General features: G+C 36.5%; 1 protein-coding gene across 3 annotated transcripts in view; it reads right to left on the minus strand.

Moving 5' to 3' along the window:
• CEP192 (centrosomal protein 192) overlaps positions 1-16,368 on the minus strand; it is a 78,718-nt gene that overhangs the window by 40,047 nt on the left and 22,303 nt on the right. For all 3 annotated transcript variants that reach the window (XM_081952761.1, XM_081952759.1, XM_081952760.1), the window contains exons 14-23: positions 16,116-16,313; positions 15,743-15,866; positions 12,622-12,710; positions 11,357-12,002; positions 6,458-6,602; positions 5,929-6,094; positions 2,693-3,479; positions 1,350-1,498; positions 673-903; positions 237-362 (exon numbers count right to left, since the gene is read on the minus strand). In XM_081952761.1, coding sequence (XP_081808887.1) covers positions 237-362; positions 673-903; positions 1,350-1,498; positions 2,693-3,479; positions 5,929-6,094; positions 6,458-6,602; positions 11,357-12,002; positions 12,622-12,710; positions 15,743-15,866; positions 16,116-16,313 — 2,661 coding nt within the window. The remainder of the gene's footprint in view (positions 1-236; positions 363-672; positions 904-1,349; positions 1,499-2,692; positions 3,480-5,928; positions 6,095-6,457; positions 6,603-11,356; positions 12,003-12,621; positions 12,711-15,742; positions 15,867-16,115; positions 16,314-16,368) is intronic.

Below are 16,368 nucleotides of genomic sequence, written 5' to 3' on the forward strand. Positions count from 1 at the left end.
ATGTTGCAGACTAGCACTTGGTAGAATAGCAATAAAGGCTTTGGAAAGATAATCCAGCTACTACCAATTGGGCTTTGCTCATTTTGTAACTAAGTAAAGTGGACATTGTTTGCAATTTCATCCATGATTTGCCACATCATTTTCTAGAAAGACAACAGTGAACCTAGTCTAGCAGTCAGTAGTTTCAGAATCCCCATAAAGGGACAAAATATTATGCAGATATAGAGTGTACTTACTGCATGAATAACGAGCCTGATTGGCATTCTAGCACAAGTTTTATTAGTTAATTTCAATGGGAGCGCTTTCCAGCTGCCATATGGCAAATCACCAAAATCAAGAGAATTTGTTCTTCCTGCTTCCACCTAAAAAAAAAAAAAAGAATCGGGGGTGGGGACAGAAAAAGGACTAACCACTTTTGCAGAGTTGTTACCACACATCTTCATTCAATTAACTCTTCAAGCTAGCATATGTGTCAAACAAATATGATATGCTGACTTAAGCCAAAAGAGCTTCTATTTTTATACACCCATTTGTTCACAGAAAAAATAACTAATTGCTTTACTAACTTCAATCCGTAGGCCAATATTAGTACTGTTTTTTATTTTTAAATATGCCATAAATTATTGTAAATAATAGAAACTAGATATTCAATCTCTATATCCTAATTTTTACCTCTACATCGGGATTTTCAGCAACTGCATTCACAACCACCCTAGATCCTAAAGCCTCTGCCTGAACGACGATATCTGGATCTGAAGAAAATGGCCAAGAGGCAATATTAAGTACACACTGGAATACTCCAGCTTGACAGGGTAAAAAGAGCATTTTTAGTTCTTCTGTAGCACAAGGTCCTACAAGTGCTTTGCTCTTAAATAGCAGACATCTGTGTTTCAAAGGGTCCACCTATAACGAAAAAAAGCACATAGGATGACAAACAATTTTCAATATAATTATGAGTCAAATATATTATAGAGACATAAAATAGAAGCTAAAATCTTCAAGTTGTATGACTGTACTGATCACATTAATATCTTCTCTGCTTTTTGGCCTAAATGTTATATTGGCCTATATTTTGAACAGGAAAAACATGAAAGGTTCGTTATAAATATCACATAGATGTTTGACAAAGAATCATAACCAATAGTTGGGAATAGGATATGTAGAAGATAAAACTGATATAATTTCACAATGACATGCTGAGATTTCAAGTTAAGAAATCTTCCTGAGGCTACCATAGAGGCTGTAGCTCCATTTCTAATTGTATTTTTGCTCAATTTCCGAGCACATTAAAATTACCCACCTTTTTTTAATACTAATTTTTTAAAGAATATACAAATTTTATTACATACCTTTTTACCATCAAGCATAATACTAAGGAGGCAAATATTGACTTGTAGCCATCGTTCAGATGGATTAAGAATGCTAAGGACAGCATGGGATGTCAGACCCACACAACAAGAATTAGGGAATTTTACTTCTTCTGGGACCTTGACACGTTCTAAGGTAAAAAAAACAACAACAGTATGGCTAAATGTTAAGACATGTTATATTCAAGCAGCCTCTTTATAATAATGAAAAGTTATATAGTTAATATTTATTCCTTATTTGGTCCTTGTAAGCATATTTTTAAATATAAGACTAAATAAAAGATGCTCATATAATTTTAAAATCCATAGCTATGATTTGCTAATTTGATTTAATGCAGCATTTAATATCAGATATTATGATTTGCTCTATTTGTAAAAACAAATAAAGCACAACTTCCACCAAGATTTTCATTCTATAAAGTATTACTTAGAAATAATTTCAATTATAGAAAAAATATGTTCACATATTATAAAACTATAGTATAGGTGATGGGAAAAGAGCTTTCTTTCTATCATTTTATGGTTACCTGCTTTTAGGTGATTTAACCAAGTATAGCAAAATAAAATGACTATGTTAGAATTATTTGAAAAGATTTTTAAGAATAAGAGTCTTTGAGTTTCATCAGGTAAACTCTGTGTGAGAAAGTCTCTTATTCTGGAATCAGGTCAACTGGTGCACAAAAATTCATTAATCTTTTGAGAAAATTGTTATATTATTACTGCAGAATTACTGTACTGTAGAATTACTGCAGTACAGCACAGTTCACACCTTTAAAGAAAGCTAAACAGTCCATATAGTTATTTCCAATTGACAAGATGATTCTGGTATGGAAAAGAATTGCCTTGTGATTTGCTTCAGAGATAAAAGTATATCTATACTCATTATACTAAAAATCTCCTTCAAGTTCACCAACACTATAGAAGGCATAAGAATAGAATAGTAAATCAAAGGGATTAAAGAATGAGTTAAGAAAACATATATATATATATATATATATATATATATATATATATATATATATATATATATATATATATATATATATATATATATATATATATATATATATATATATATATATATATATATATATATATATATATATATATATATATATATATATATATATATATATATATATATATATATATATATATATATATATATATATATATATATATATATATATATATATATATATATATATATATATATATATATATATATATATATATATATATATATATATATATATATATATATATATACACTAAATCTAGTTTACATGAGTATGATATACTGAAATCAAAGTGAACTGACTTACCAAAACCAAATGACACTGATTCTTCCCTCTGCCTAAGTCCCACAGCATCAGGTGCTTGCCCAGTGTGCAAGGTACCACTAAAGATATTTTGGTTGGATGTAAGGTTGCAACGCTGACTTGTTCCTGTCATTCCAGACCCAGTGCCTGAACCTACTGCTATTCCAGGAGATACTGAGCTTTGAATGTGACCAACAGGAATCGTAGAATAAATCAGACCCGCTGGAACACTAAGAACTGGTGGACAGTACCGAGGCAAAACAACATTTGCATGAGATGGCAAGCTTCCCAAATATTGCTGGGCAAATGGAGTTGATTTAAGAGAACATCCTGTTAATAGTGCTGGAAGACCAGAAGACATTGACGGAAGCTTTGAAGCTGCACTCTGGGATTTGAAAAGCTCTCTATTTTCATTTAATGAAATACAGTTGCCTAAATCATTAAAAGCTGACAGTTTCTTTGGAGACGGTAAGCCTGGTCCATGAACAGCATTTGTGTAGTACTGCTGTACTGCAGGCATATCAACCTGATCCAGTTCATTATTTTTTTTACAGTTCTGTGTAGTTTGATCTTTGCTTGTTGTTGGAAGTTCTCCAGTTGATTTTTTCTTATCACATTGATTGTTATGATCTACATTTTCATTTATAACTAGACTCTTCGTTCTTGCATTTCTGTTCAATGATAGAGATTTGTTACTTTGCAAAGCAATGCTTTTTCCTGTTTGTGTCTCCATTAATGAACCTGGACTATTCCAAACTATTGTGGTACTCAACTCACTGGTACGATTACTCTAAACAGAAAAAATTAAAATTCTGATTAGGATTTACAGCATGCGTTCTTAGGTGAAGTACATATTTTATTGTACACAATGAAATATTTTATTGAGGACACATAAGTTCAAATCATCAATAAATCTGTTTTTTAAAAATAGCTAATAACAATATTTTTATATAGGTAGTCCTCAACCACAATTGGGACTGGAATCTCAGACACTGAGTGAAGCGACAGAACTAGTTGTTCACTCAATGACAATCCCAGTATTTCTGGTTGCAATCATTAGGTGATCTCCTAGGTAGTTAAACAAACAGAGCAACAGGCAGGTAGGTAGTCCTTTGAGAGTTGAGGACTCTGCAGAGGTGAGGAGAGATTTTGAGTTCTGTGCCTTCTTTAATTTTAGTAGGTGAGGTCCAAGCATACACAGAGCTTGTGGTCCTCCTCTCACTGCTCTGTGGAAAGCTCATGGAGGAAAAGAAGATTTTGAGCTCCATGCCCAATTGGATATTGGCTGTTGAGATCTAAGCAGGCATGGAACCAAGGGAATTCTTTCAGAAAACCCCCCAGCAGCAAAAATAAGAATCCTCTCAGCAGGTTACAACCTTCCCTGTCAGCTTCCCTCCTCAGACTTTCTCGGGAAGCCGGCAGAGAAGATCACATATTGGCTTGTGATTGTGGGATGCTTTGCAGCTAGTCATCAGCGGGAATAGGTTGCCAAGAACCCAGATCACAATCTTGTGATAGAGTGTCAGTGACGTGTAGTCAGGGGAGGCACAGCCTCACCGCTCTCATCATGAAAAGAAAAAAAAATGTAAAAAGGAAAAGGCGAGTACTGAGGTGAGGCTTAAAAAAGCCTCTAAAAAAGCGCCCTCTACTGGGAGGCAAGAGAACTGCATGCCTCCCCTACCTCGGGATTTTTAAGGCTTTTAACCCTCGCTGGAGGCAGGAAAACTGCATGCCTCCCCTAGTTCGGGATTTTTTAGGCTTTTAACTCTCGCTTGTTCTTCCTGTGACTCAACTCTTCCCTTTTTCTTCCCTTCTCGCGGTCGCCTTCATGTTGGCTCAGGAAGGAGGGGAATGGGATAGCGTGTGCAGGAGGCTCCTCAGCGCTAGCCTCAGATCAGCGTGAGTCTCGGTCCCATGTTGGGTTAGGAAGGAGGGGAATGGGACCGGGTGTGCAGGAGGCTCCTCAGTGCTAGCCTCAGATCAGCACGAGCCGCGGTCCCCTTCATGTTGGCTCAAGGAGGGGAATGGGGCAGCGTATGCAGGAGGCTCCTCAGCGCTAGCCTCAGATCAGCGCGAGCCGCGGTCCCCTTCATGTTGGCTCAGGAAGGAGGGGAATGGGGCAGCGGCTTGCGCTGATCTGAGGCGAGTGCTTCTGCACATGCGGTCCCATTCCCCTTCTTCCTGAGCCAACATGAAGGGAACCGCGGCTCGCGCTGATCTGAGGCTAGCGCTGAGGAGTCTCCTGCACAGTGTGGCTCTTCTCCGCAGCGCAGCGGAAGGAGTTGCTGCCCCCGCCACATTGATCCTGGGGTATTTTGCTTGCACGCTTGCAAATATCAAAGTTGTCACTGTTCTCCCTTCAGGATGATCATTTGATGACGTCAGTGCCTCACGAGCCATAAACCTCACCGCACGTCTCTGGAGTGTGTATATGATTTCTTTTGATTTCATAAATGCTATACATACTGCAAAATATACCCTTCCTGAGGCAAACATAACTTTAACATAAACAGTAGTTGTAACTGGTCATTAAGCAAGGAGTACCTGTACTAATTTTTGTTATACATTTACTGACATAAAAAAAAATCTTTGACAAATATAACATGATCTTTTTGAACTCCAGTGTGCAAGTGGACCCACCTGCATTCACTAAAATCCATTTCCACCAGTCTGCTTGTGAACCACCAGAAGAAAGGCTTATTGTGACTTGAACTTGTAGCTTCCTGCCAGCTTCACCACTGGTTTTGGTTGTTGGAAACAGGCAGGAAGTTGCACGTCCTGGTAATCTAAGGTCCTTGCTTAAAGATGACAAATGGGACGAGTAGGATTATCATTAAGTAACGCAGACAACTCATGATGTTGCATTTATGACTGACTTGCTTAGCAATGGAAATTACAGTCCCAATTACCATTGTTAAGCAAGGACTATCTGTAGATATTGTGAAATAAAATAGATATCAAATTTTAGGTGCAATATCTTTAATTGATAACAGTACTAATTTCACTACATTGTAAATTTGAGATTTGAAAACTTCCGAACTGAGGAAATCCATTTATAGTTAAAACAGAAATGATTAACCTTCATGGCAGAAACCAGAGCTTGAAAAATGCTACATAAAACTACAGTGTTCCTTGTCTAACATTTTATTCTATTGTAATTCCATGAAGTGTAATCTGAAAGGTAAGTACAGCCTTAATGTCTGTATATAAATAAACATTAGATTTAACAAAGTACTTACTTTGTATCTTGTTGGACTAGACAGAGCTGGACTTTCACAAGTGTTTTCAGTGGCAGAAACAAAAGTCAAATGTTCTAAGCTAGGATTAGAGTATATTGATTGTCGTAATGTATTGTCATTGCAAATTGTTTCCTTAAAGTTGGGTGGTGTAGAAGGAAAGGCAGACCTAAGAAACAAAGCAGAGGGGAACTGCAAAGTCTAATGTCAATTTAAATATCTTCAATAACTTTCTGAAAAGTTTCTCTTTAAAGAAGAATTCTTAGCAAAGGAAACAAAGATAAAAATTGGTATCCCCTAACAAACAAAAATAACATTTTCTGATAGGTTAATGAATAAATTCAATTGTAGTGGTTGAATGCAATACCTCAAATCCTTTGTATCCCTAGTTTTTAAAAAAGGGAACCATCTTTGCCTGAGACACCAAATTGGTGATACAGAACACGGAAGCAATACTATAGGATAAAGCATCATAACAACCTGTCTCTCTTACATAAGCATAGCCTATCTCTTAGATACATAGAACTCTTACCCTGTAAAAGTGGCTCCTGAAGATTCACTTGGTGATGAATGAGTCAGTGGGGAAGTTGAAGGTCTGAAGCTATACTGTTCATCTGAAATTTGAACACCAGGTGTTGATGTCATAAGCTTTGGTTCAGTTCTTCCAGCAGCTTCACCTGAAAAATATTTTGGATCTTAGTGATGTCTAAATAGTATTGCCAGTTCCCTAAATATTGTGATGTACTAATGTGTCTTCTGCCTTTCAGATGAGGCAGGAATTTGCAGTGTACTAAACTAGACACTGAGGGGAGGCAATTTTTTAAACTATAATTTGCTGAATTCTCACTTAAAGCTCGATCATGACTATAATTTATAATCCAACATACTAAGTAAAAAATCAATCAATTGGCTGAACAAATGTAGTCAATTATAAGCTTGAATAAATGGGGCAGCTTATAAACTGAAAAAATATAATAGACAAATTGCTTTCCACTATCTATCCACCAAACAATTATAATACTTTACTCAAACCATAGTAATAGAAATATGTAAGGTAAGTGAACTTATATGAAAAGAAATTCCCAAAGGGAAATACTATGCATCTAATTCTAAGAGAGGCTCACAGAAGATATAAGATCCAGAAGAAGGCCAGCTGATACTGATACTACAGGTATTATTTGATAAAACATTTACTTCCAATACCTATCTTACTTATATATACAGGTGAAACTCAAAAAATTAGAATATCATGCAAAAATGCATTTATTTCAGTAATGCAACTTAAAAGGTGAAACTAATATATGAGATAGACTCATTACATGCAAAGCAAGAGACTTCAAGCCGTGATTTGTCATAATTGTGATCATTATGGCTTACAGCTCATGAAAACCTCAAATCCACAATCTCAGAAAATTAGAATATTATGAAAAGGTGCAATATTCTAGGCTCTAAGTGTCCCACTATAATCAGCTAATTAAGCCATAACACCTGCAAAGGATTCCTGAGCCTTTAAATGGTCTCTCAGTCTGGTTCAGTAGGAATCACAATCATGGGAAAGACTGCTGACCTGACAGTTGTGCAGAAAACCATCATTGACACTCTCCATAAGGAGGGAAAGCCTCAAAGGGTAATTGCAAAAGAAGTTAGATGTTCCCAAAGTGCTGTATCAAAGCACATTAATAGAAAGTTATGTGGAAGGGAAAAGTGTGGAAGAAAAAGGTGCACAAGCAGCAGGGATGACCGCAGCCTGAAGAGGATTGTCAGGAAAAGGCCATTCAAAAGTGTTGGGGACTTTCACAAGGAGTGAACTAAGGCTGGAGTCAGTGCATCAAGAGCCACCACACACAAATGGATCCTGGACATGGGCTTCAAATGTCGTATTCCTCTTGTCAAGCCGCTCCTGAACAACAAACAACATCAGAAGCGTCTTATCTAGACTAAAGAAAAACAGACCTGGTCTGTTGCTCAGTGGTCCAAAGTCCTCTTTTCTGATGAGAGCAACTTTTGCATCTCATTTGGAAACCAAGGACCCAGAGTATAGAGGAAGAATGGAGAGGCACACACTGCAAGATGCTTGAACCCCAGTGTGAAGTTTCCATAGTCTGTGTTGATTTGGGGAGCCACGTCATCTGCTGGTGTTGGTCCACTGTGCTTCATTAAGTCCAGGGTCAACGCAGCCATCTACCAGGAGATTTTGGAGCATTTCATGCTTCCTTCCGCAGAAAAGCTTTATGGGGATGCTGACTTCATTTTCCAGCAGGACCTGACACCTGCCCATACTGCCAAAAACACCAAAACCTGGTTCAATGACCGTTGGATTATTGTGCTTGATTGGCCAGCAAACTCGTCTGATCTGAACCCCATAGAGAATCTATGGGGCATTGCCAAGAGAAAGATGAGAGACATGAGACCGAACAATGCAGAAGAGCTGAAGGCCACTATTGAAGCATCCTGGTCTTCCATAACACCTCAGCAGTGCCAAAGGCTGATAGCTTCCATGCCACGCCGCATTGAGGCAGTAATTGCTGCAAAAGGGGCCCAAACCGAGTACACATGAATGCTTATACTTTTCAGAGGTCCAATATTGTTCTATGTACAATTCTTGTTCTATTGATTGCATGTAATATTCTAATTTTCTGAGATGGTGGATTTGGGGTTTTCATGAGCTGTACGCCATAATCATCACAATTATGACAAATCACATCTTGAACGATCTTGCTTTGCATGTATCTCATATATCTCATATATTAGTTTCACCTTTTAAGTTGCATTACTAAAATAAATGAACTTTTGCACGATATTCTAATTTTTTGAGTTTCACCTGTACTTGGAAGCCCCATATGGGCTTACAGAAGAAATGTAGACTATTGTTAATTTTAAATAAGAATTGGATGCATTTCTTTTTATCTATATCTGTACCAAAGGTAGTCAGAAGCTATTAATTTTCTTTTTTTTTCTTTACCTTTCACCTTTTTTCTTTGTACTTTTACCATGTTTTTTTATCTGATGTTTTTTTCTTTCTCTGGTTATTTACTTTTTCTTCATATTTAAATTTGATAAAATTGTGTTTTTAAAAAATTCTGCGCAGCATTTTTGGCTGACAAAATATTCTAATTTAGTATAAGCACCTTTTAACTTAAGCTACAGTGATGAACACATTATGATATTGAAAAGTTATCCTTAATGGGTAGTTCCACTCTAGAAAAAGAACAATATTATGGCTTTCTCATTGTTTTTTTTTTAATTAGGGTCTTTGTAAACAAGCAACAAATTAAGGAACAATAAAAGCAAATAATCTATGTATAGATAATACTATACATAACATTAAACTATAAAAGGCAGAGTAAGAAAGAGAGAAAACTCTAAAAACCAGTAGTAGATATTCAATAGAGATGAGTAAAACTCCCCCAGAAATGAAGTGGAGGAATTCCACACCACTATCATAGCAAGTCCTTGTCCTCTGAAAAAAGAAATTAAACTGCCCTCAGACCTGCAGAAATTCATATACAAGATTTTTAACTTACCCACAATAGTCTGATTATCAACATGTATGTTTTCAAAAGTCACATGTTTTTCATTATAGCATGAACAATTATCTTTATTTGTAGCTTTTTCATTGTTTGGAATAGGGGGAACCAATATTGGAATAACTTTTAAATCGAAAGGGAGGGTGTTTATGTTACCTCTTTCTTCTGATTTAGAATTGGCTGGATATAGGGAAAAAAGTTAACAACTTGATCGATTATCTGTGGTTGATTTTTTTCACTTATACAAATGCACCATTTCATAAAAATTATCATCAATATTAATAATGATTGAAAACTGGGCAATCGGAATGGGTACAACAGTAGAAAAATTCTCACTGAACAGAATAATTAAATCTGGGATATAACTAATTTGTCCTGCAACATTCCTAGGAAATAATTTATGCATTTAGGTGTACGTTAGCATGGCATAGCTTTCTGTTAAATGCATTTCTTTATCCAACAAGTATAATGGAACACTCTATTGTATCGCATTCTTAAGTAAAACTCTGAATACACTTGAATGTAAAAAAACAACAACCCCACATTATTTTTAGTGAATAAAAATCCAATTATTTAATATTCCAACTAATTCTGATAATTAAAAAAACTTTTCAGATTATTTCTAAAGCATGTACAATTATCATGACTTAGTTTTTTTTTTTTAAAAATACAAAGTTAATGCATCAATTTGTAATAATTAGGACTGAAGGACACTTATAAGAAAAATAAGTACCCGTATTTTTCAGAGTATAAGACGCACCGGAGTATAAGACGCACCGTGATTTTGAAAAGGTAAATTTAAAGAAAATTTTTTTGCACTGTGCAGGCCTCCCAAAGCCTCTCTGCACGCCTTGTTTTTTGCAAAAAAAGAAAAGAAAAAAGGGAGGGGGCATGCAGAGCTTTGGGAGGCTTGTAGAGTGCTCTTGGGGACAGTCTATTTTTCGCTTATTTTTGCCCTCCCCATCTCCTAAGAGCACTTTGCAAGCTTCCCAAACCCTCTCCACGTCCATTTTTGCAAAGGGGGTGGGGTTTCAGTAGGCCAAAAATGCTGTATTCAGTGTATAAGACACACCCAGATTTTCACCCTGTTTTTTGGGGGGGTAGGTGCGTCTTATACTCTGAAAAATGCGGTAAATTAGAAATGTTAGGTACTTCTCTCAAATTCCCCTTTTTTAACTCATGTTTTCCAGAATTTGACTTCCCCATTTCTTTTAGATGGGCTATGTGGGAAAGTATGGCAAGAAAGATAAAATAGAAAAAATATTTTCTTTTACAGTAATGTATTTATTTAACTGATTGTAAGATCCAAAGTACTACATTTCAGGCTGGGTTTACTTGGCTATACTATGACATTGTTTTTTTTAATAGATAGTTAAGCTAGTTGTGATCATTATTTTTACATGCAAAACCAAGGCATAAACCGTGATTTCAAAACCATGAGTACTTGCTTGAAATTTTATGCTAAACAAAAAACAAAGGAAATGAATTACATGATGACTTAGTTTGTATGATCCTCAAATACTACACATATTATGCCATGTATGCCTATTTTCCAAAGTAAGTCCAAAATAAATCTAGAACAAATTGTCTGCTACATTTACTTCCTTTATTACTTCTTCTGAAGCAGAGATAGTTTGCACCTTAATATTTTATTCCAATATTTATGCACAATTTTACATTTCATGCCAAATAAGCCAGGAAAGTATAATGGGAAATCTCTGACACTGCTCGCTGGTTCACTTTAAAAAACCTATTCATATTTCCATTTCTTTAGTTATCTTTTTATTATCCAATTTCAATCAAACTGGCAAATCAAGACTTTCATTAAAAATTGTTTTCCTTGTTTGTCATAAAAATGCCTTTTGAATTCAAGCCAGGTTAAAGAAAAAAATATTAAAACTCACTTGGGATTGATGGTAATTCGGTCTCTGAAGATAATCCAGCATTTTTGGCTGGCTCTTCTTTTGAACTTTGTAATGAAGTCTGCTCTTTTGATGGAAAATATTCAACTGTATTCAATGACGTCTGCACATATTCCATTTCTGTTTTCTGCTCAGAAGAAATGCTACAGTGCAATCCTCCAACACAGTTTCCCTCATATATTTTTCCCAGATGCTGCTTCTCTTTTCCATGGTTGGTATTGAAATTGTTTTTAGATGAATCTCCCGAAAAAGAAGTTTTTGATTCACGCAGGGACAAAACTTTGTGCTCAGCTATGGTGGTTTCTTCATGTTTAATCAAGTTTTCTTGTTCATTGTTACTTTCAACTTCTTCAGCTCTTCTGAGATATTTTTCTATATCAAACGTACTATTTTCTATATTGCTTGATAATAACTGATTGACAACTGAGAAGTCTGAGAGTTTGCCACCTTCTGGAACATTTATTCTTTCTTTATTTTTATTTGAAAGTGCCATCATCAAAGCAGCTAGCTGTGATGGTTCAGCGCTAACAGAAGCATTTGCAATCGCAGATGCAATTGTGCTCACACTCAGGACAGACGGCTCAAGTTGAAGGTGCTTTCTTTTAGGTTCTGTGTCTCTAGGTTGATTCTGAATGGAGAAATAAGTGACTTATTGAAGGTTTAACATTACATTAAAACATTTAATTCAACTGAACTAGTGGTGGGTTCCAGATCCCGTTGCAACTGATACGCTGCAATGGGGCCAGGCGTCCACCACATGCACGCACACATGCATACCCATTGCTCACGATGCTCCAGCTGCTCGGCAGAGCGTCGCACAGGTGCCATACGCTCCGTGCATGTGCGCAAATGCCCCAATCGGCTCAAATAGCGATAAGGAGAGCAGGCAGGCGGGCCCTCCGGAGTACCATACCGGAACGGTACCTGGTGCTCCCAGCAAGCACCGGTATGCCTCTACCGGGGTGTACAGGTTGTATCCCACCACTGAATTGAACAGAAAACTCATCACAATCTTTCTCAACCCACTTGTCTAGAAAAAGTGATCCAATTATGAGTGGACATTATGCACCACAAATGCTGCCTGTGCCACATTAAATCCCCTCAGAAAAGTTATGTTTTATATTCTAATCTCAACACGAATAACTTTATTTTAAAACAAATGGCAGACTTATTTTAGTAGTTTTATAAAACCAAACCTTTTTTATCAATACTTTTGCTTTGACTTTGGAATCTATTTGCATACTTACAGTTCTATTTTCTCTGGATTGCATATCTGATTCACCAACATTAGAAGTAGTAAATGCAACTTCCTTTTTAATGCTTTCTTTTACATCTCCTAAAGAAATGAACAAAACAGATAAGACAGTCAAAAACCCATGTAATTTACCATATTTTTCACACTATAAGACACACTTTTCCTCCTCCCAAAAATGGGTGGAAATGTCTGTATATCTGATAGAGCAAATATTGCAGGAGGGGGTTTGGATTGGCCCTCACTGCCAATCAGCTGATTAGCAGTTGGATCGGCCTCCTGGAATACCACCGATCAGCTGCTCTATGAATGGCAATCGGCAGCAAATGGCAGCGATCAGCAGCAATTCCCACCACCTAGAACAGCTGATCGGCAGTATTCTGGGAGGCCGATCCAACTGCCAGTCAGCTGCTCAGCAGCGAAGGTTCTAGTGTTTTCTGGTGGCGGCAGCGCAAGTATGCTAGCCAGATGAATAACCAGATGGATGCTAGGAGGCAGAGGCAGATTTTTTTTCTTGTTTTCCTTCTGTAAAGCTAATGTGCATCTTATACTCTGGGGTGTCTTATAGTGTGAAAAATATGGTAAACAGGTTAGAACATCATTTAAACTAATAACAGTGAGAAAAGAGGTCCAGCATTTTAAGGAACAAATGCTGGTCTTTAGCTTTACATACAGATTTGAAAGCAAATTTTGCAAATAGCAATTGTTGTGGACTCTCCAAAAATAATTTCATAAACTATGATTTATGATCACAAAGAATGCTTTATGAACACCTATACTACAAGTAGTCCTCCAAGTATGACCACTTTTGGGCCCGAAAGTTGTTGAATGAGACACCACATGACCACTTTGCTTAATGATTGTAATCCTGGCTCTCCCAGTTGCAGTTGTCCCTCGGTCCACTTTGGAATGGATCTCAAATCTGGTGGAATCGATTTTCTTACTGCAAACTTTCACACATGCTAGATTTTAATTATCAAGCTTCACCCAAACAAGAAAAAAAACCTCACCCAATAAGAAATAAAGCAAATATCTCCATATTTGGTAGTAACTAGTCAGCAGACATATTGTAAAGTCCATGAAGTACCATTTTCTATAGGGTTCTATATAAGGCTCAGTGGCGAAAATGCTCAGCTTGTTGATTGAAAGGTCGGCATGTTCAGCAGTTCGAATCCCTAGTGCCGTGTAACAGGGTGAACTCCCGTTACTTGTCCCAAGTTTCTGCCAACCTAGCAGTTTGAAACCACATTAAAAAATGCAAGTAGAAAAATAGAGACCACCTTTGGTGGGAAGGTAACAGCGTTCCGTGCTTTGACATTTAGTCATGCCGGCACATGACCACGGAGACGTCTTCAGACAGCATAGCTCTTTGGCTTTGAAACAGAGATGAGCACCGCCCCCTAGAGTCGGGAACGACTAGACCATTTTCTTCTGCATATCATAGAAGGGACTGTATCTCTTTCCAATTACTATTGACCTATATATCTTTTAATGCTAATTTCTGTAAGAAAAGATAGCTCTTTCCCAATTTTGGAATGACAATAAGAAAAAGAACTCCAAGGTCTTCAGAAAGGGATATATGTGAGAAAATCTGCATCACTGCCTGCAATTGATAAGAGTCCTGAAGGGGGGTGGAAGCCTTGCTTATGCTGTACAAAAAAAGTCTATGTGTACATCCTATGTACTGTATTTCCTATAATAGACAAAGGAGAGCCTGATTCTTGGTATGTGACCCGTGAGGAGTGGATTAACAGATCAACCTATTAGGCTTAGGCATGTATTGCTCAAAATTTGAGGTGACAACAATAGTCACTATCCCCTTTGTGAAATAAGAGAAATAACAGAATAATCTCATGAAAACATATTGAATATGATATAAATTGTGAGACAGGCACCAATTTTATAGCACAATTAAAATTTCTGGATTTTGGAGCCAATCCATCTCTAATACTAGGGGAACATGCAAAAAAGTTATTTCCATCATTAGCCTCTATTCATATTGGAAGCTCTACATCTGATTAGGCAAGGAATATGGTGCTGTGCCATAGTCTGGCTCTACAAACTACAATTAACATTACCTGTCTTACACAGAGAGTAAAGACTTGCTGAAAAAAGGCTGACTTCTCTAATCAGGACTAAAAATGAAAAATCCAAGAAACTAGTCTCTCCGAGGTCAGATTAGTATGATTCTTTAGGAAAGGGTTTAGCAACAATTCAAGGTTATCTAACAAATATACTATCTTTTAGATGAAAGTCTACTATAGACATCCCAAAGGTGCTTTTTTTCAAGAGGCAACTGGACTTTGTGTTTTTCTTTGAAAATGTTTCACTTCTCATCCAAGAAACTTCTTCAGCTCTGAATGAAAGGTGAGGAATAGAAGGATTTATACTCCTTCCAGAGTAGTATATCTAGGAATATTAGATGCAACCATAGATAACAGCACTTCTGAAAAAAATATGGTACTAGTGTCCTTTCACTGTTCTTTTTCTAAAGGATCAGAAGGGAGAAATGACTGGCTGGCACTGCTAGCCTCCATTTATTCCAGTGTCTGAACCATCCAACTTCTCAAAGGACCACTGACCAGCTTACTGCACACCAGAAACTGCACACAGCTCGTTCCCAGTAAATCAGCAGCTACAGCACTAATTATGTTTCCCTGAAGGGAATGAAGCTAAGTACTAACAGGAAATAACCTTAGGTCACTGGGACTTAGTATCAATGGTTGGCTATCAGAGAAATCTGTGTCCATGAACAGTAAGTTATTACCCATGTACTTGCTGGCCATAAGACCCTATAAAATAAAATAATAAAAAATAAAGCAAAATTGAGAATGGGTTAGCTATTCTAATTGTTATGGTTATGAGGACAATTGCCCCAACTATTGAAGATTTCTGTTTCCTAAAGAAAGACAAGATTAGAACAGGCTACAACTGGAGAAAGATGCTATTCCCTTCACCACACAATAAATAACACTAGAAAAAAAATCTAAGCTTTTTCTCCAGAGTTGGTGAAAGGAGATAGCCAATACTGAAAAATAAATAACTATTCAGAAGTGAAATACAATCAGTACATCCAAACATACAATAAATATTATTACATTTAAAGTAGAAATTACCTTGACAATTACTAGAAATATTCAAATCCTGTTCACCAGAGTTTGTTGTATATATATCAGATTGCCTCAACAAAGATATGGGCTGTCTCTTCTTTGGAGAAGTGATATGATAACCAAAAGATGGCTATAAAAAGACACAATGAAAGCAAGACATTTATTGATAAGTTAAATAGTATCAGGGAAATGTATGGACTAAATCTAGCAATATCAAATGTCAAATTGTTTATATAAGTTAAGTATTCTGTCTTGCCCATAACCCTTCAAATGAATCCCTTTATTTTTAATAATCTGCCAACAAACTATAATAATTTTAACTGAAAACAATGCAAAAACACAATGTGTCTCCTGCATATAAAAGCAGCTATATATGTACCCGTTTCACATCACCACTTCCACCAAGACAACCAAGAGCCTCAGATTTCTGACCAAAGAATTCTCCCAGAGAAAGTCGTAAATAGCTTGCATCTCTATGAAAGTCATTTTGAGACTCTCTTAATATATTATGGTTATTAACTGATTTCCAAGATGCATCTTCTAATCCAGATGTATTTTGCAGGTCCATTTTCTCTTCCTGAAATTATACAAAACACAAAAATACCAAAAAATATATTTAGGTTTTTAATACA

The sequence above is a fragment of the Natrix helvetica genome, assembly GCF_964273705.1.
Source record: "Natrix helvetica genome assembly, chromosome: 4".
Classification (NCBI taxonomy): Eukaryota; Metazoa; Chordata; class Lepidosauria; order Squamata; family Natricidae; genus Natrix; species Natrix helvetica.